A 21747-nucleotide genomic window follows, 5' to 3' on the forward strand; every position below is an offset into this window, starting at 1 on the left:
ATTGATGCAACCCTCTTATATTTAGATAATATATTAGATCATTATGCAAAACAACAAAAGTAAAGGCTCTGACTGTGGATCAGAGTCTGCCCTTTAATACACACATGCAGCAGCTTCTTGACTTCATAGTTTGAGGGCCAAATTTGACATTTGTCCTTAACTCACTTTGCTTTGATATTTTTGGGGTCTGAGATAAGTAGTATTGTAGTATATGAAGTATTTGTGTTGCACTATTAACTAATCAGCACTAGATAAATTATATCCCTGGTCACTGAGAGCTCCTTAAATCATAGCCCTGAGATGTAATATTGACATACATAAACTCTGGGTATACTTCAAGCTGGAGTGGTAATTTCCAGCTCAAAGAGATATACCTGCACTAGCTCTGATTAAGTGTAGCCATGGAAGCAGCTGGCTGCCCCCGAGTTCATGAGTGTCACACAGGAGTATCCACACAGTACGGATTAAGGGCCAGATTCTTCTATCAATCTATGTTCAAATGAGTAGCTCTGGGGAACTATGCAGGTGAATAAAGACTACTACTAAAGACTAAGAAAATGCACGATATGGCCTAAACTCTCAGGCTGAAATCCTAGCCCCACTGAAGTCAACGGGAGTTTTGCCATTGATTTCAATAGGGCCAGGATTTCACTTTCACAGTTATGTTCCTTCACAGTAAAATATAGGATGAATTTTTGAGATCTGTCTCTTTGTTAGTTCCTCAAATTTCTTTTTAGGAACAAGGAAGGGCTCTTCCCATGAATACACATATCATAGTAAATAATATTTTTAAATGCTCTTTTTCTTTAAAGCTCATTTTATGTTGCTCTCAACCATAGCTCTTATCTATGCCTGTTCTAGAATTCTGCCTCAAATAGTCTTGTCATTATCTTTAGATTTAGTTTTTTGTCACTGAACGTAAGTTTCTAAAAGAATAAAATATTTGACATAGCTCCGTGGTATCTCTAACCATTTTGTATCTATATTTATCTGAATAATCAATTTCATTGCCAGTTAAAATTTAGAATCTCTATTTTGGTTCCTCCTTTGGCCCAATTTGGGTAAATGTTTCAGTAGTTAATATCTCAAATGACTATTTATCCTGTTATGAATTGCTGTTAGGACTTCTGGGATTGATAGGCCTTATACACATTGAATATCAAATAGTATAGGAATTACCTCTGACTTTATCTTAAATAATTTAAAATAGCATCTCTTTTGAGGGGCATTTTCTAATCCCTTTTCTGCTTACAATAATACCAAGGTGCGGAAGAAGAAACAAAGACTATCAACACCAATCTACGGCACTCTATCCAGGTTTTATAATCTATAATCACGTTTAACTACAAATGGTAAAATATCAGTTAGAGGTGAGTTTTCAGGATGAGATCTCATAGGAACCAAGCCTCTGACCTTTCATGCTGACTTTCAAATGTGCTTCCCTTTGACTCTCTCTTCATCTTCTATCCACCAGGCTGTCACTATTCACTTTCTGCCTGACCAGCTTCCTGCTCCATGCACCTTCCCACTCCACAATCAACTAGTAACTGATGCTCCAACATGCTCCCTCCCAAATTCTTGCCTCCCATTCTGAAAAACTGAAAGGAGTATCTTCTGAGGAAGGGCGAGATATCTGTAAAAAGTAGACTACTGTATACCTAAAATGGAGGTTTGACTGTAATGTTATTGATCTAAAATCTATATTGAGCACCAACTATTTCCCTTCATTTCTGAGATGATCTTGTGTTTTTTAAATGTACACACTTTTTCTGGTAAATAATTTTCATAAAACTGTTAATCATAATACAGTCTCCAATGTGAGGTTAACATGCTCTGATTCCTAATCTCTGAAAACAGTATTTTAAAAAATAAAAATATACGTCATTCTAAATCCTTGCTGTTGGGATCATGTTACAATGGTCAGGGAATGAATAAATACACAACAAGAAGAATTCAGATTAGTGGATTCAAACAGCAATGCTTTTGTTCTGTCTTCATTTTCAAAGAAAACTAACTGTAGTTCAACCAAGAAAAATTTAGGGTGCTGTCACTACCAGCATCTCATGTGCTTATGAAAACAATTGTGTATTTCTCTGTTAGCAGCATTGTTGTTTCCAGAAATGAATGTTAAACACCAGTCATGAGGACAGCGTTGCTTTGGGAGGCAAAAGAAGGCAGGGTTTTCATGAATGAATTGCTTTGAGGAATAAAAATGAACTAAAATAATCCTTCTGATAAGTTGGATCTGATGTCTTGAGATACTGATTCTGAAATTGAAGCTATAGTAATTTGGAAATTGTGATCATCCACACTACATTTCTGTCATTCTGTTACATTGCTTTAAAGTTTACTCTGTGTATCAAAGAAGGAGATGCCTTAACATTCTTAAGACATATCTCTTCTGAGCCTGATGATGGAAGTCAAATGGGAGGTTTGCTTTTGACCTCCATGAAAACAGGAGCAGGCCCTCTTTACTGTGTCATACCTGCCTTAGAGAAAATGAAAGATGTACTTTATCGGCACACTCTCTGGTGTGTACATTGAGCAGTACTTACAATGCCCTTAAATTATTTTGAACATACATTTCAATCTCAGTACTGTTTTTTTTTTTTTTTTTTGAACTGCTTGTCAGACTTGAAATAGTCTCCTGACTTTTGCATTGAAGATAAATTGGTGACAAGGAAAGCTTTTCCGACTCCTCTTTAGTGTTTAGGCTCATGTCAAGTTCTCCACTATAAAGATTATTAAACATCAGCTGTGAGTAACATAGTCTCCTCAGGGCTGGACAAATATATTAAATCTTATATCCTGAATCTTCTGTGAAGCAATGTTTTGCTTCAAACAAAATAGTTTGTAGTTTTCTCATTCTCTATATGGGAAGGAATGATATATAAATTCTCATACCATAGTGACATTAAGATATCATGAGGATGAGCTTGTTCTGTAAACCTAGAGTTAGGTCGAGCAGTAAAACTTAGCTCTAAGTAAGAAGTGACATGTAGGTGTGCATTACCCTAGGAGGAGTCCAGAGAAGGAATTGCAATGCAAAATAATAATTCCTTCTTTTCTTCATCTTTATTCCCATGGGAAAGTAACTTTTTGCAGCTCGGAAAGGGTGCAGTTTACTTCCCCCATTGCACTGGATCAGCTGTGATGGTTAGTTCATTGCGGGGGACTAGGCAGAGCCAAAGTTCTTCCACTCACTGCCCACCAACTCCCTGCCCACTAGTTTATGAGGGATTACCAGCACACAGTCCCTTTTCTTTCGCTACCCAGTACATGAGCCACAGTGCACAGAGCCCTAACATGGCTGCAGAAGGGACTGGGGTGGGATCTTATTCCCCTGTGTGTCTTGCATAAATAAAAATCTGGCCCTTAGATAGTAGAATAGTTATAAAAAACTTCAACATGGTGGAATCCTGTCATTTAAGAAATCCTTTTTCCTTCCGAAAAATATATTTCCTTTATTTCGTTTTGTGGCTAAGGCTTTGCCAAGCCATCTTCAATTAGACAACATAGGTTAATTCTTCTTTTAAAGAGATACTTATGATATCCCCAGAAAGGTCCCAGCCCACCTGGTGAATGCTCTGCCATTTTAGAACTTCTAGTGCCCAACCTTCACCTCCCTTCCCCTATTTCAAAAGCCCCAAACTTGGCACAGTTTACTGCTCTTTTACACGTGGTAGTTTTGATATATTTGCCCCCCCCCCATTAGGCCTCCTGGTCTGCTCTTCCAAAAGAGTCAGATTTTTCAACAGAATTCTGCCTTGTTCAGCCTAACAACATGGAACCTAATACACTAAACTTCTAAGATTTCTGTCAGTCTCAATTGTTTGTATATAGATGTTCAACTAGTGAGAGGACTTGACTTGCTACATGAAGGAAGCAAGGTTCTTTGAATTGTCTGGAAATGTCCCTAGACCATGTATCTTATCCATATTTACCATTGCTAGATTATCTTTTCTGCCTTGCCCAGTTAGACTAAATGATGGCCTCCATAAAAGTACACCTGGCCATCTTCTTAGTTTTCTACTGGTTAATTGAGAACAATCTTTGTCTGCACAGCAGGTCATGTCTAGTTCTGTTAAGGAGCTAATACATCTCTTCACTCCCATCTGTTCTGATTCTCTGCTCTGGTAATTAAACTAATCTTAAAATGGCTGTTCAAGATCTGTTGTAGACTTTACACACTTGCGACCTTTGGTTATTGCCTCTTGAGATGGCCTACATTACCATAACATCAGCCTTTAACGTCATGCTTAGTAAACACTGCAGAAACTGTCCTTTACAGAGACAGAGTGGTCCTCCATGATGCAAAGTTCCCCCTCAAAACTGACAGAGCTTAACAAAACAGACTCACTGCTAACATGAAAGGTTGTGCTGTAAGACTTTAACAGCCTGTTCCACCAGGAACAAAGCAGCTTTTTAGTTTTTCCGGAAACTTCAAATTTTAAAAGTTACCTAGGCAGCTAGTGAAGTTGGTTCACAGTTTTACAAGTATTAATGCTATAGTGCTGTGTGAACTCTTTGGCACTAATTGTCCACTCTGTCCATGGACAATGGCTGCTACAGGGAGCCATCTGTGGCAGTGTTTGGGACATAGAGATAGTAGTTTTACTCTGCTAGTGGTCCCAATGAAGTAAATGGAGCTATTCATGGAATAAGATCCTATTCAAAGTCGGTAAGGATTGCAGAATGTGGCCCAAAGAGAGAGAGAAATATTTAAGTGCAAAGCACACTTTACCAGCTCCTGTGCCAGTTACCATACCATCTACCACTCTTTCATAAATTACATGTACCTGAACAACAGTTCAATTTGACTGGGTTTTGTATATAAAAAGTATCTCCACATGGGGGAATGGGAATGGGTGGGTTTTTCCTTTTAGCTCCTATTACTTGTCTGGTCTGTCACCAAAACTTTTTTTAGTCTCTGAAACTTCTGTGGTACCTTGCTGGGCAGAAGGCCAGTTTAACTATTGCAGTCTCTTAACTGTATGGTATCACTAAACAATGGTTTAATCATCTTCAGTCCTATAGCTCTGTGTAACATACAGGTCAGAACCAGTGATATTTAATTGCACATTTTCTAAAGTAGAATCCTGTGAATTCTCATGAACTTGTAGACAAGCCCTGTGAGTCCTATCCCCTATCTCTAATTGTTGCCTAGACACAGAAGTTAGAAGAGATGCCTGTATTTTTATATAAATTATCCCTGAAGTTGCAGTAGGTTACTGCTTTAGCCTTCATTCCAGGAGAGAGGAACTTTGGAGGAAAACCATGATTGAGAAAAAAAGAGTTGTTTTAATGGACTATCTCTTCGCAGATCCATATAACTCCTCTGTGTATTGGCCTAGCCTCAAGTATAACGGGGTTAGGAGCCATGATGAAGGGAAGTCTGAAAAGGTGTATGCAATATTTAGGAAAGGGAAGGCAGTGTTTGGCACTTGCCTCGGTATACGTAGAAAGCTTACCGGAAATTTTAAGTCCATTGCTTCTGGGTCAATGTGGCACAACAGGAGCAGGTTCCAAATATGTGGCTGTTCAAAGGCTGCCACCTATTTGAAGATCTCTAGTTAGAGGTAAGTCAGTTTTACTGATTCACAGTTCCATAGTTACTGTTATCATAATTTAAATTTTAGTGAGGTGGTAACTTGATCCTCTGGTCTTATTTGTCACAGAATTCATTTTAGTTTAGAAAGCTGCAGAGTTGTACAAATATAGACATTATGTAAGGAGAAATGTATCTTATAGGAACTGCTATATTAGATAAATTATGACATTCAAGATAGAGTACAGGAAATGAAAAACTATCTTCAACGATATAGTCTTCCTTTTCAAAAGTAGTAACCTCATTTCAATCCTTTCTCCTTTTCAGATTTTTTTTAAAACTTCATTTGTAATAGATCATTTAACATGATATATTACATTGCTCCTGAGAAAGGAAGGGAGATTGATAGCACTAAAGAATGAAGTTTCATATTTTTCCATTGGTTTAGAAATAGTGCAGGCAAGTATGACAGAAATTCTCAGTACTGCTTCAAGAAAGGCACCACTTACCCCCAAAGATCATGAGTTTACACTGAAATGTATGAATTAGGTTGTACTTAGATGTTTTGTATTGGAACATTGAATTATAAATACTTCTTCCTTTGTTGATATCTGAGGATAATTCAGTTTTTATGCTCTTTCAGTCCTGGAGACTTGTAGTTATACTGAACAGGTAATTTGGCAAATCTGAACTTTTGTCAATTCTTCTAAAAGATAAAACCACTAAATTCTTCTGCATTATATTTCAAAGGACATAACTTAAGGAAAAGGTACTTTTTGAAGTTGTTTTATAAAGCCTCATTAAAATTGAAAAAAATCATTAAAAACACTCGGGTTTTGTAAACATTCTGGAATTTCACTTAATAAAGAATTTTATTTGAAGCCTATTCTAGTTGGGCTTAAATGCCAGCATTGTTTTGGAGAAGAATAATGCATTAGTTTCAGGGATTTTTTTCCTCTTTAATTTATTGCTTTTCAAGCCATTGTTTAAAATCTGGTGCTGCTGGCTGGGTCACCAGGGAGAGAATGTGACACATGATTCCATAGAGTAGTAAACTACATAATTTTTGCTACTCTGAAACCTACATAATTTTTATATTTCACATTCATTCTCAATAAGGGTTTTTTTTATTTGCCTTGTGAACCCCTTTTTTATCTTATTTTTTGCAACTGTTTACTTATTAAAACCAGAAATGAATAAAATGAGTAGTTAAGAGCAAATGAAAATCTGTACATAAAAAGTTGAATATTGATTAGTAATTTGCTGATTTGTTGTACACCAATGCTATATAGAACGAGTACAGGAGAATTCTTATTTACATTTTTCTGCTATTTTTATTTTCCAGATTTCAAAATTCTTCTTTTCCATTAATTGTGGTGTGTGAAATTTAAAAATCAAGTACTGCATTGAAAACTGAATTATAGTGGCACCTTTCAACATAAGACTAGGTTTTACAGTAAATTAATTTTATACGTGTGGCATATTCTAATGGCAGTGTGGTTCCAGCCCATGCCGTGTTTGCTTCTGACATTTCATTCTGCAGATGCTAAATTGTCACCGTAATCGGCTGACTCTGCAAGGTACAGTGCAGTTGGGATCTGTAGGACAGCATTGCTGAACTACCAGTAAGACTGGTAAGCATAATGTTTTGCTATTCGTGATCCAATAAAATTAAGTGAACTGAAGGGAGTCGTCACTGAAGATTGGTTGGCTGGCAAGAACACTGTGCTCATCATAAGCCATGAGGTATTACTGAGTAACTGTATGAGGAATACTGTTTTCTTAGACTTTTTGGAGGCATTTTTGTCAGTGGTTGAACTTCATGCCTTACCCTATTATCTGTTTCTTCTAAGAGCAGCTCTTAAGCACACTCAGAACTACTGTGCTTGGCTGATAGAAGTAAATAAAAAAAAATCTTTAAAATGGCTGTCTTGCACAGTATTTGTATGTGTAGTGTATGTCCTGCCCTGGTGGAAGGGAATTCTCAGCTTTAGCTCTTTTAAATCTGACTTAGCCAGTTTCTGGCCCACCCCAGACCCATCATAAGTGGCATGTTGGGAGCAGCTTGGAGAAGGAAGTGGCATGGCTAAAGTGCTGTTTATGGATGGTGGCCAGCGGAAATAGGTTAAAGAAATAGGCCTAAATGCACAAAAAGGAGTTAGGCTTGATGACACGCATCATCACACCTCCTAACCGTTAGGTACCTAAAAAGTCTCTGCAAGTCACAAACCTTGAGTTAGGCACCTGGGCTCCTATAAAATGAATGGGGAGAGATAGGCACCTTAGATTGTGTGGAGGTTAGAACACTCAGCTGGCAGTTTGAAAAGTTGGCACCTGTGGGACCGACTTCTGTTGGTGAGAGAGATAAACTTTCTAGCTTACACAAAGCTCTTCTTCACGTCTCTTTGTCATAAGGACCATTAACAGCTCAATGGCATCAGATATGCATCTAATATAATCAGCTCCCTTGTATGTATGGGAAAGGTGACTTTTTTTCTTTAAAAAAATTTCTTTTAAGATATGCTACATTCTGGAGAGCAAGACTGATGTCTTACACTGATTCTTTAAAACTTCATGTCCATTGCACTAAATTCTAGCCAACTTATGTGCATTTCTGATAGACCTATCATCAAGGTACCTTTGTGGGTTTTGATTTTGATAAGTCATCTCTTTATGAGCTCCTATCTACTGGTAGTTTCAAATTTTAGCAGATAGTTCTAGTGATATCTACTGAAGCGGATATTAAGAGTTCTATACATACAAAGGAAAAAATGTCACAGAAACCCATCTGTTCCCAGGCTTATAGCATTTTTTTCAGGCATCCAAAGCCATTATTAATTGACCTTGGTAGCTTGAATTAAAAAAAAAAAATCATGTGTATTCCAGTACAGATGGTGATAGCCCCAGAACTGTTGCTTCAAGTCAGAGATCACAAGCTATTTTAAAAAGAGCATATCCCTTGATATACTTCTTACTGATCATGGCCCATTAACAGTACCAAGTTCCAGTGGGAGAGAGGGCTAGTCAAGAACTCTGCTTGGCTGCTTCAGGGCAGAGCCAGTGTTATGCAGTCTACTGAACTAATTATACAACTTGATGAGGTCATTAGAGGACAATAAAGGAAAATGAAATCAGTTTGCAATATGTGTGGACAAATTAACCATATAGAGAAATTATGGTTTGTTGGCTCAAAACTTTCCATTTTAAAAAAAGTTAGATTCTCATATAGTCACAGCAAGAGGATGTTTGGACTAATTTTATGGAACTTTTATTTTTAAAATTGGGATTTGGATCTTGTTTCTGTCTGATCAGAATAGATAGTGGGAAAATGAGGCAGCTTGACACCTTGAGCCATGAACTTAATGGAGGCACTCCCATTAATGTAAGTCAGAGGGAGCAGATCTCAGATGGTACATGGCCCTTTTGCAAAGTTTTTTCTGCTGATCTGGAAAACGTTTACCTGAGGTAGACGTGAAATCCTGGTGATTTCAATGGCAAAACTCCTATTGATTTCAATGGGATCAGTATTTCACCCTAGCCAATTTGTTGTAGTTTGAGGGAAAACTGGATCATTTTTATAGTTTCCTTTTTAAAAAATACTGTATATACATATTCTATTTTATATACAAAATATCTATTAGTCTGGATGGATATTGAAAGTGAAATTAATAATACTTAGCACTTTTCATCTATAGACTTCAAAGCTCTTTTACAGCTGGGGGAGAGCATCATTAACTCCATTTTAAAGATGGGGAAACTGAGACTGAAAGAGGTTGAGTGAGTTGTTCAAGGTTACACAGAGTCACTGCCATAACTGGTTCCTCATCCACTAACCTGTCAAAGGGACCACATTTATTCTATATAGCATTTTTTGAGCAAACTGTATTTGAAATTTCAACTAAATTGAATGTCTGTGCCTGTGAAGTTCATGAAAAGCATCAAGCAGCCTTGAGCTATGGTTATGAGTCTTCCTGAACCTTTTTTATGTTTCATTTTATTCCAGTATTTTTATCCCATTTGTTTTCCCCTTCCCCCACTTGTTACTCATCCCAGCAGTTCTACTGAAGACCAGATAGCTATCACACACAGCTCTAGAACCAGTGCTGGATTTTAAATTTGATGTTTTAACTGGTAGAGGCCTACTTTAATAACACAGTAGCCAGAACTCCACTCATTTCCTCTAAGAACTAATTGTATTCTCTCTGCTGCTCACTCTGATCTAATATAATCATAAAAGTGCTGGGGATAAACTTGCAACAAAGATTTCCCCATATTTGCAGATTTGATATTATCATGCACTATAGTTTTGAAAATTTGTAGAAGTAATATTAGCATTATACCATTGCTTTTCATAATGCAATATGTAAGTATATGTCTGTTTTTCCATTATAATAAAGCCTGTTTACAGGTTTCTTCTGGACTGAAATTTGGCCAGTATTGAAAAGCAATTTCCTTTCACTAAATGTAAAAGAAATGTGGTATAACTATTTGTAAGTTAAACAAGTACTAAATAAAAATAAAAGTTTACCAGATCTAGGTGCTTTTGGATTCATAAATATATCTTACACTTGAATTTATAAAATAATTTTGAGAAGGAATTAATCCATTATATAATCTAATCACTTCTTTCATTTCAAACCCTCTCCCTCAAAATTTAGTTAAAATTTAAAAAAAATGAAAATGGCTACTGTAAATCTACTGCAACTACTTTTTAAAGAAATTGCATCATTAAAATACACCTCTACCTCGATATAACGTGACCCGATATAACACGAATTCGGATATAACGCGGTAAAACAGTGCTCCGGGGGGGCGGGGCTGCGCACGCCGGTGGATCAAAGCAAGTTCAATATAATGCGGTTTCACCTATAATGCAGTCAGATTTTTTGGCTCTCGAGGACAGCGTTATATTGAGGTAGAGGTGTAATGTGTTCTTTCTAAATGAAATATGAATTAACACAAACATAACAACATGGTATGTATTGAATTGTTTTTATGGCTAACAAACAAAACCAGGACATTCAAATGTAAGTTTAACATCCTGTTCTCACTGACACCCTGATATATGCAGGACAATTTCTATAGCAGACATTTTCTATATTTCTTTTCCAGTATTAACATTATTTATTGATAAGGCAGTCCCATGAAAACAGGATTCTTGTTTCTAATCCTACTGTGTGTTCACTACTTAAAGTCATAAACTGTGTGACATCAGAGTTGCAGTGTAAATGATTATCATGTCACAAATAGTAGATTATGTAAATTAACGAATATTCCATTGCAGACAAAATAAGAACTGTTAAGACCTTTACCCAGCCATAGAACCAAAACTTTGTTCAAGTTTGGACTGAGTCAAATTAATCCTCCTCCCCTAATCTCAACTTTAATCCCTATGGATTCTCTTGCCATCCCCATCCTGTTCCTATCCTAGCACTTCATCCCTAATCTTTGACAGCACAAGGAATGTGTCAGAGAAGCTTGATGCATTCTAGAACAAAGTAGCGTGGAGGCCTCAATGTGCTAGCAATTTTTCTGTGAGCAGCAAAATCAGGCCTACCAAAGAGGCTCTAAGACCCCCAGGTTGCATTTTAAAATGTAAGCGAAAAGAGCAGGAGTGGGGAAGGAGATACCAGATAGAAACTGGGATAGGATAGAGAACAGGGTTCATGCATTTGAAGATTTAGATTGGATGGAAAAGAAGGCTTGGAAAGTAGATCAAAAGGTGAAACAGTGGGGAGAGTGAGTAAAGTAAGGAGGAGAATTCCATGGATTTGATAGGATGGAGGCATACAAAACTCTGTAGGTTTGAACATTCAAACAAGCAGCTGAAATTAACACATTTCACTCTTTATGAAGTTAGGTGTGTGTGTGAGGGGGGAAACAACAGGAGCTGATGAACATTAAGAAACAGAATTTTGTTTTCAAAAATTGTCCCTAGTAATAAAACACCAAGGAAAAGAAATATATAAAATGTATAGGCAGAAATGTTTCTCAAACAGAAAGTTTTTCAGTATTTTAATATATGATATTAGTTGTTAATTATTGGTGTTGTGGCCTTTTTTTCTTTTAAAGAAGAGGTTTTTTTAATGTAAAATTATTCAAATATGGCTTATGAGCACAAATGATCTGACAAGTTAATGTTGACTGATAGCCAAGCAATTTTTGCTACTGATATCACACATATATGGTATCCTGTACCTGCCCTAATACAGATTTGATATTTTAATTGTGGCTTTTGTTATCTTTCTTTTTTTAAAATATCAAAGATCAGTTTATGACAACAATAAAGCACTCTAGGGAATTCATTGTTATGCCAAAATTGCACTCTTTGGGTATATTGTGACAACTCATGACATAAAAGTTCAGAAGCACACACATAAGATATGCCGTTACTTCTTATTGATTAATTCCAGATAACTGAAATTCAATTTGTGAGTTGCCAACTAGAGCTGGGCAAAGTTCACAAAATTTTCATGGTGAAAACACATTTTCTTATACATCTGAAAATTTGGATCTAAAAAGAAAGTGAATTGTCACCATTTTCACAGGGAAAATTGGTCACTGTTTTCACCAATTATCCACCTCTCATCTAGCTAGCACAGGTGACAAATAATAGTGAAGACATGGGTGGCAAGGGCTTCACTGCAGGCTAGCCACCCCAGTACAAGCTTGTCAGGGACTCTGGGTACATACCCGCTGAAGCCTTTGTCACTATATCTTCACTACTTTTGTTATCTTTGCTAGCATTATTAAAGCTAGCATGGGTATGCCTACCTGTGCTACAATCACACCTTCACTTGGAGTGTAGACATACTCTGATTACTCTGGGCAGACCTCAAACTGACAATTTACTCATAGGTAGCTACATAAAAATGACCTACTTCCCACTATTTCAGAGATTTGTGTGGTACTTACCAACTTGGCAAATCAGGCAATAATTTTTAGGAGTTGAAGTAGAGATTTAGGACCCTAAGTTTAGGCCCCCAAGTTTGAAAATATTGGCCATAAAGCTAAATACTTTTCCAAATTAAACAATTCTAATTCTGCTTTAAAATTATAATGGCTCTGTTTACAATATTTTGTCCCTAAACAAGAGTAAATGAATGAACATTAGAACTCTTTATTTGTCCTAAGGGTACTTACCATTTAAAATAGAAGAGGAGATTGATGGTTTCCAAAGTTCTCTCAATTCTAGCAAAGTCAAATTAGTCAGGCAGCTCTGTCAAAGACACTACCAATTTTATTACCAAGAAGCTGTGGTGAGGATGTACTGCAACAAGTATTGAAAATCCATCTATCTCAAGGCTGAGTCATTACATTCAAACAATGTTCTCAATCCTATGCCCTTTCTATGGCTTGAGATGTTTTGTCAGGCATATTTAAAATTCAGGATAATTTATTTTACCCCATAGTAAAACCACTATCTAGAATGCACTTGTATGGCTTCTTATGCAGTTTTGTATGCCACAAATGTCTGAAATAATGCAGGGGCTCATTTGTGTGTGAATTATTATTTCCTTCTCACATATATACTATATTATTTACTGATGGGTGTTAAGATGACATCATTCCCCTTTTATACCAAAAGCCTGATAATAAATACAACCAAAATCAGAAAGCTATCTTGAAGTGATGTCATAAAATTATTAGCCCTTTAAATTGCGAAGTTACACTTAGAGCTAACCTGAGCCTCCTTCCCTTTTCTGACCTCCCAACTGAGAGACAGGATCAAATTTTCACTAATTATGTCCATGTTTTACTTAATCATATAAATAGCTAATATTCATGCAATATGACTCTGGTTGTAGTTAGCATACATTTATGTGGTTTAGCAAGTTTGTTGAACTTAAAATGAAATGTTTTGGATCAAATGTAATCCTCTGAATTAACTGTACAGTGTTGCAGTTAAAGGCTCATATTTTTCAGATGGAATATCTTTCCTATCCTCATTTGTTTTTAAGTACTACAGAATATACCTTTCCCTACTATCTTATTTATAAATGCTGCTGCTGAGCAGGGAGTTATTTTTGACTCCTTCCTTATCTTGTCTTTCAGGTCAGGCCATGTACAAATTCTACCTCTTCTTCCTCCATAATATTTAAAATATCAAACCTTTTCTTCTGGCCTAACAGCAAAAGCTCCCAGCCACTCCCCTATTCCCTATCTTGATTACTATAACCTCATTTTCTTTGGCCTCTCTGACACCCACATTGGCTCTTCCAGTCCATGCAAAAGGCAGCCTATACGTTCATATTCTTTACTTGTCCCTCTGACCATCTCTGATAATTGACATTATTTCTGTATCAAAATTAAAACCTCACTTAAGTCATTATATTGATACATTTTAGTGTTATAATGGCATTCTTTCCAGGGACAATAATCTAAAAATAATTATAGAATTAGTAAAGTTAGCAATGGAAAAGGCTTATTAGGTCATCTAGTCCATCCCCTGCTAGTCTGGGATTGTTCCCTGCAGACTGTTACAGGCATGATAGAGAGTAGTAATAAAATATTAATAATTTTGTTTTTCAGTTCTAAAATATAACATCCACTTATAAATAGGCTGTGCACCAAACTTAGACATTACATTCTCCCATGTGTTTTGTTTCTTAGAATAAATAATGAGTCTAGTGATAGATGTTAATATATATATATTAAAGAATAAAACAAATGAAAAGCTGTTGCTTAATATGTGACTCCTTGCATAACCACAAAGTAAATGTAATTGCATAGAATATACATTTTTATTTTTCTGTTGGACCAAAATAAACCTGAAGAAAACTCTGTCAAAGTTCTACCGCAAATCACCTGAGGAGAGAATTTTGTGGTATGTCATTTTTCTTACTGGAATATAGCACGGCCACTGCACATTAGCTAATGTGAAGTTCAAAAGCTTAGAAAAATCAGACTAATATAAAAAGTAAAATATTTTTAAAAAGTGATCATACTTAATATCATTTCACTAAAAATATTTAATCAGAAAAGACATTGTAGAATCTGCTTTATGGGCTGCGCAAAAAATGTGTGGTTGTCTTATTCAAGAGGTTTCAAGTGTTCAAACAATTTCTACATTTATTTTTAAAAACCTAAATTACATTGACTCATATATTATTTAGAACAACACTGTTACTGTACTGCGTGCAGTATCTACACTGAATCTGAACATTTTATTGCTCATGTAAACAAGAACAAAAAAAAGTTGTTTATTCCCAGAATGGAGGGGGGAAATAGTTTAATTAAAGTTTGCATTGTTTTGCCTGTGGGCCCCCCAAGAGCTGGTCTCTGATGGGAAGCTGATGCCTCTTAGTCACTGATGCATGAACTCAGGCTCTTTGTTCTGCAATAGGAAAAAAAGGGATCTGCGCGGTGCCATTACTTGACTACTGCATGTAAAAGGTTATTGTACTTGATTCCTCTGCATCTGCACAGAGCTGACACAGAATCTATCCTTTTTTCTTTCTGTGTCTCTGACTGTTGTGTTTGTTTCTTTGTTTTTGCATCAAAAGACAACAGTAAGAGTAGATTAGAATCAACATTTTATCTCTAGAGCAGTGAAAGAATTATTTTGTTAACTGGTGTACTGAAATCCAAAGAATTGCTTACTACGCCAAATTATTCAGAATAAGTAGATGAGGGGCAAATTAAACTTTGAATCACCTGTTCCTTTGGGCAAAATACATAAACTAAATCGACTGCAACCAAATGTTATGTTATATACATGGCGTGCAAAAATTTTTTTCTAAAAATGTGCTTGACAAAAGATTTGAATTCCCTCATGAGCATATAATAGAGCCCACTTAATACTGAAGCTCTTTTGTACACCTCTCTGTATAATTAAATCATATGGAAAAATGTCACAAAGCAAAATAAAATGTATTTATTCCAGTCATATCTTCCCACAGCATGACATGTAGTCTGAAAACAACACTAAGCATGTTATGCCATCTGTGCTAGTAGGGGATACATTTACAAGGCATGTCACTGTAAAATATTCCTTTTTTGAATTACACAGAGTCTGCTTATAGATATAAGCATCTAAATAGAATGATCTACAAAGATAGACAGCCATCAGTACGTAGCTCAACTTCAGCTATTTCTCAAGTGCTGTTTGCGCTTTGAGAAACAGAGCTTGTTCCTCATGACATCATTTACTGTTTTACACAAGGAGACAGAATAGTGTCACAAATCTTTTTATGCAGACAGTAAGGTCTTGGTCTTTTCAGTCTGAGGAATAAAGCTCAATAATTATAAAAAATACTATAAATATTCCTAAATAAGATGGTTTCTCGTATATTTACAATGTATTTGTTTATTAAAATAATCTGAAAATATTTGTATGGCACATCGTGTTATAATTTCTCAGATCAAGAAGTATGCATAAAACATTTTTGAGACCAATTATTTGTAACTCTGATGTTTATATATCAGAGTCTGTATAAGGGATGTGTAGAATCAAAGAATGTTTAAATCAGCATGTATAGTGTAAAATTACACCTTAAAAATTACCTTCTCCTTAGATAACCGTTCTGTAGATAAGATTAGTATTTTATAATTGCTGCTCTTGAGATTAGATCACTTATGATATCTAAATTTTGTCTTGGCTCAGTAATACAATTTAATTATTCTTTAACAGAAATTTGCAGATAATATTGGCCTTGATTCTCTATTCTTTCAGAGCAGACCTCAGACACATGGGTGAGGGGGGATTGTAAGGAGCCAGCTGCAGCTACCTGATTCAGAATCAACTATTCCCAATATGAATTAGGACTGTACAGGGGCAGTTCTAATTTATGCTACTAGCATAAGGTCCCTCTGAGACCTTAAATCAGAGGAGGATTAGGTATAGAAGAGCTCCATTTCCCCCACACCTCTTATACAGCCCCAAACATATCCCCTCCTTCCTGTTATTCTGGGGATTCTTTGATCACATATGTTAACTATCATAAAATAAGGTTGTTTTTTCTTTTCAGAGTAATTAATACTTCTTACTGTGCTTAGTTTCCCTAGTCTGCAGCGTGCTCCCTGTGTAACTTCTGTATTGTTATTGCTGTAGCAGTAGAATGTGGAATAGTAAATAAAAATAATATCTAGTTCTCTTACAGTGCTTTTCATCCATGGGTCTTTGTTTGAAATGTATGCCCTGTTTAACATTTGCAGCAGATAACATTTAGGAAAAACTGTACCAAATCAGTCTTGTTAAATTTTTCTTTTTGCCTGCTAAAATCTGTGGCCTGAATTTAGGGTTTGCATTCTTCTGTTTTCATATTGTTCCAAAAAAATGTATAGCATTAGGTTCAGTAATTCTTCTTAAAGTAATGATGACCTAAGGAATAATCATACAAATGCAATATGGCCAAAATGAAAACTCTATAAATAATCGGTCAAGCAAGAAATACTATATATTATGACAATAGTACTGTAAAAATTACATATAAATCCACAATCCAGGGTCATATAGCCACTGTGCATCAGAGGAAGCAGATGTAAAACTTGATTATTTAAGATGCACTTTGTCTTCTTAGTGTAGCATTAGTCACTCATTTGCTGTATAGATGCTGAAATGGAGGGGCAAATTTAGATGCATCCTTCAAGCATATGTAAATTTGAAATCTTCAGGAGCCAGAAACAACAAAAGCTTAATATTTGGCATTCAGAAATCACCAATCCTATGTTAGAGGGAGAAAAGTTGGACAATACATTTCGGATGCCCATTTCTGATGCACATGACTGAACTCTAAAAAAGGCAAAATGAAAAAAACCTAAACAGGTTCAACTTGATTTAATCATGTTTTGCAACTCTCACTTGTTTGGCTGCAATCCAGTATTCCAACATGGTCCATTGTGCAAAATGGAGAATTTATTTCTTTTCTAATATCAGTGTATATGATGTATAACATGCTTGCTACTTTCTCATCAAGAACACATTCAAAAATATATTAGGAATAATTCTATGCAGTTGAATAAACTGTTTTTTATAGAGCTGTGTGAAATGGGTAAAAAAGAGTGAACATTTTTTGTCAATTTATTTCCAACAATTATGTGCCCTGAGATTTTAGGCAACCTGTTTTCCTTTTGCATATTAGCTTACAAAACCCACTTCTGGTTTGAAATTTCACACTCAAAAAAAATGTCATGCTTGTAATATTTCACACACAGGTGCTGTGTTGGAATAACTGTGAAATGATGTTTCTCCCCCAAGAAACACGCCTATTCAGATTCTACAACAGTTATATCATCAGTTTCTATGTAGACAGTTTGCTTCCCCGCCACTTGCCTTAAAAAAATAGCTCACAGACCTTGATTGCGTGCATGTTCCGGGCAAATAAGTCATACATTTTTCTTGCATCTCTCTGTGGTGTGCTACCAGCAGAATTATCAAGTTGGGAGATGCTAAGTGGTGACAGTACTATGCTACTATTCCTCTTTTTGTTTGCAGATGCCTCAGTTGAAAAGAACTGACTTCAGTGGGGAGTTGCTTTTAAAACATGAGATCTAATTGTAGTGAAGGCAAGAGAAATATGAAACCAGTGACAATGTAATAAACTTCTGTCAGATCTCAGTTAGAGAGCAGTTTCCCTTAAAACAAGGAGACACACAAACAAAAAGCTTTGTGAATGTGGTGAAAAATAAAAATCAGGCAGCATATGTCAAAGTCAGAGAGACATAGTGGCCTAAACTTATTTTACTATGAAATAACCTTTCAGTCTGCTTTTCTCAAGACTAAACATGCCCAGCTTTTTTAACCTTTCCTCATAGGTTTCTAAAACTTTTATCATTTTTGTTGCTCTCCTCAGGACACTCTGCAATTTGTCCACATCTTTCTTAAAGTGTGGCACACAACTGGACACAGTACTCCAGCTGAGGCTTCACCAATGCCAAGTAGAGCAGGTCAATTACCTCCCATGTCTTATATACGACACTCCTGCTAATACACCCCAGAAAGATATTAGCTTTTTTTGCAACTACATCTCATTGTTAACTCATATTCAGTCTATGATCCACTATACCCCGCAGATCCTTGTCAGCAGTACTATCACCTATCCACATTCCCCATTTTGTAGTTGTGCATTTGATTTTTCCTTCCTAAGTGTAGTACTTTACACTTGTCTTTACTGTATTTCATCTTGTTGGTTTCAGACCAATTTTCCAATTTGTCAAGGTCTTCTGTGTCTCCACAGATTTTATAAGCATACCCTCCACTCCATTATCCATGTCATTAATGAAAATATTGACTAGTACTGGACACAGAACAGAACCCTGCCCCCAGTTCGACAATGAACCAATGATAACTACTCTTTGAGCACAGTCTTTCAACTAGTTGTGCACCCACCTTATAGTAATTTCATGTAAATGACCATTACGACACATAAATGACAGGCATGCTTTTTAAATGTGAAAAAATCTAAATTATAGAATAAATTGATAATAGATTACACTTTAGACTGTTTAAAGTAGTATAGGCTAGATATTTTACTCGCTCACAGAAAAAAAAAATGTAATGAAGCCTGTTCCTCATGGCAGATGACCTTCATTGTCTTGGCCCCCAGGTAAACAGTATTCACACTTGGATAACTGGTAGATGAGAGATTGGGTCCAGAAGTCCAGTCTATCAACAGCTAGCACAACAGATTATAGCTGTGGTAACATAGATAATACATAAGAGATAACACACACAGAAAAATGTACAGATATACTGAATAAGTAATGTATATAACTTATTCTCTCTTTGCTGCACTATTGCTTAGGCTCAGAAGAGACATTAGAGAGTTTCTTCAACTGTTTTAGGGTCTCAGCTATATAGAGGCAGTCTTCTATTCCTTAGTAGCATCTGTATTTCTCCCACATTAATGTGTTGTAGTTGGAGGAAGAATTTGCACTTCTGAGTCACCAGTCAGTTTGCTGGTGACTGTTTGCTCATGCCTCAGGATACTGAGTCCAACAGTATCATGAAAATTAGTTGTCTCATTTTGCAAGATTCTGAATGTATCCTCTTCAGGCTTACCTGAGTGCTTAGTATTTTCTCAGGCAGCAGCATGGTGAACTTTTCCTTTCAATGTCCTTGAGGAGTTCTCTTTGCTCAGCACTAGCCCATTATCATGATAGAGATGGATGCTTCCAACTTAGCTTGGTTGCACACCTGGGGGACTTAGAGTCATTTTGTCAAATTCCGGGGAAGCCATATTGCAGATAAACATTTTGAAAATCCGACAGTAGTCTATACTCCTACCTAGTACAACACTATGCATTTCTATGGAGAATAAACCAATCCCACAGGCACACCACTTCCAGAAAGCATGTTATGCTTGGGTCCCCAATAGCAATTCAGTAGTATGTTACTGCAGAGTTACCTAATAAATCTTATCCGCATTTCCTAGCACTTGATGACTGGATGTCACAAGTATGCACCCACAGAAGCACTCAGGGGGGTCCAGGTAAGGGGTGTGTGGCAGAGACAGTTAAGTCCTTCTTTCACACAAAATGAATGAGACATGCATATGGTGGGACCCCTCCCCTGAGGAGATCTAGTCCCACGTGCAGATATCTGTGTTGGCAGTTCCAGTTAGCAATAGATAACCAATATGTGCCATCTAAAATTTCATATGGAGTTGAGTGAGGTGCAGATTACATAAGAGTACTAAATTTGGCAAATTACTGAGAAATTATACCATGACAGCCAGATATATGGGACTTTGGAGACATGCTCAACTTGACAGTATTTCAGAATCTAAAAATAATCAATTATTTCTGTTTTGCACAGTTCTGAGCATGGTTCTGTCCCTTTTCTTTCCTCAGTAATATCAGTTCATCTGACTTCAATTTAAAATTTTGTATCTTTGTTCCTACGTTTCTCTTATATATTAGGTGTGAAATCCTGGTTCCTTTGAAGTCAATGCAATTTTTGCCTAGATTTCACTCCAAATCCTTTTAAGCCAAATGTTGATTCCACTGAAGTCAGTTGGAGTTTTGGTATTGATTTAATAAGATCAGGATTCTGCTCTCTGCAGTTATTTTATTGTCTGTTTTTTTTCTTCTTTGTTTTTAAAGAATAAATATGCATGAATAGTCAAGGAAAAAATGTTTACTATCATGTGAAACAAGTTATCATGTGACTACAGAACAAGTTGCTGTCTTCTTCCAGAAGGATTATCTCTATTTTTCACCAGGGTATACAAATAAGACTGAAAACCATGGCATATGGTAGAATTGATTTACTCTGTTTTGTAGCTTGGTTAAGTTGTTCATTTGCCTTTGGAAGAATTGGGCTATTTGAGAGAGATGGTTACAGAACTGAGGCTTTGGATATGCAATTCTACTGATATTGAAAAAATGCATATTTATAAGAGTGAAAAATCTGAGATTTGTCCAGCAGATGCTTAGAAGCTGATAAGCCTGTTCAACTTGCTGAGTTGCAGGCTTAAAAAATGAATGTTAGCAGATATGCCTGCAGGGCTGCCAAGCCACTCAGGAGAATCCACCAAAGAAACTACATTGAAACGAATGCTATGTCACATATAAATTTCATTTAATCAGAAGACTCCATATGTCAAAAGCAAAAAAGCCATCTCTTCTGATTAACTTCTGAAATAGCCACACAGAGAATTTATAGATGCATACTCAAAATATAAGTGGCTGGAATTACATGTTCTTCCTTATTGATTTAGTTATGAAACATTTCAGTTTTGTTTTCTTAAATCAGCACAAAATAGACGACAATGACTTAGTTTAAATTAAAATATCACAGATCCTATATACTGTGGTGATTCTTCAACATAATGGGAGTTTAATTCTCTCTCACATTGTTTTTGCTGTATTGGAATGAAGTGAAAGAAACCAGACTTTACCAGAAATTTCACTGCGTAAGAGTTTGCTATAACAATGTTTTATTATATTCTTATCAAACTTCAGTCATTTGAAATAGAATCTTCACTCCATCCTTTTAAATTAACCACAAACAATAAAAAATAAGACATAACCAATGTCCATATTTAGCATTCTAATTTCTTGTACTATTCCAGCATACACAAAAATGTATTAACATGGAACTTGAGGTTGCTGATACCAATTTCTAAACAGTTTCTAAACACTAAAAATACAGGACATCCTGAGTTAAGATTCTTCCACAAAATTAGCACTTGTTAGTGACTAGTTCTTTCACACATAATACTTCAACCATTACATTCTCATACATAAGTATGAAT

General features: G+C 36.1%; 1 protein-coding gene across 9 annotated transcripts in view; it reads left to right on the forward strand.

Annotated features, from left to right (window-relative positions):
- Positions 1 to 21747, forward strand: part of PACRG (parkin coregulated) — a 455962-nt gene that overhangs the window by 349708 nt on the left and 84507 nt on the right. Inside the window, exon 6 of one of the 9 annotated variants that reach the window (XM_024108475.3) lies at positions 1475 to 1870. The exons of the other annotated variants lie outside the window; for them this stretch is intronic. Coding sequence (XP_023964243.1) covers positions 1475 to 1500 — 26 coding nt within the window. The 3' untranslated portion in view covers positions 1501 to 1870. Of the gene's footprint in view, positions 1 to 1474; positions 1871 to 21747 lie in introns of those variants that run through there. 9 annotated transcript variants of the gene reach the window in all.

This window comes from Chrysemys picta, chromosome 3 (genome assembly GCF_011386835.1).
Source record: "Chrysemys picta bellii isolate R12L10 chromosome 3, ASM1138683v2, whole genome shotgun sequence".
Taxonomy (NCBI): Eukaryota; Metazoa; Chordata; order Testudines; family Emydidae; genus Chrysemys; species Chrysemys picta.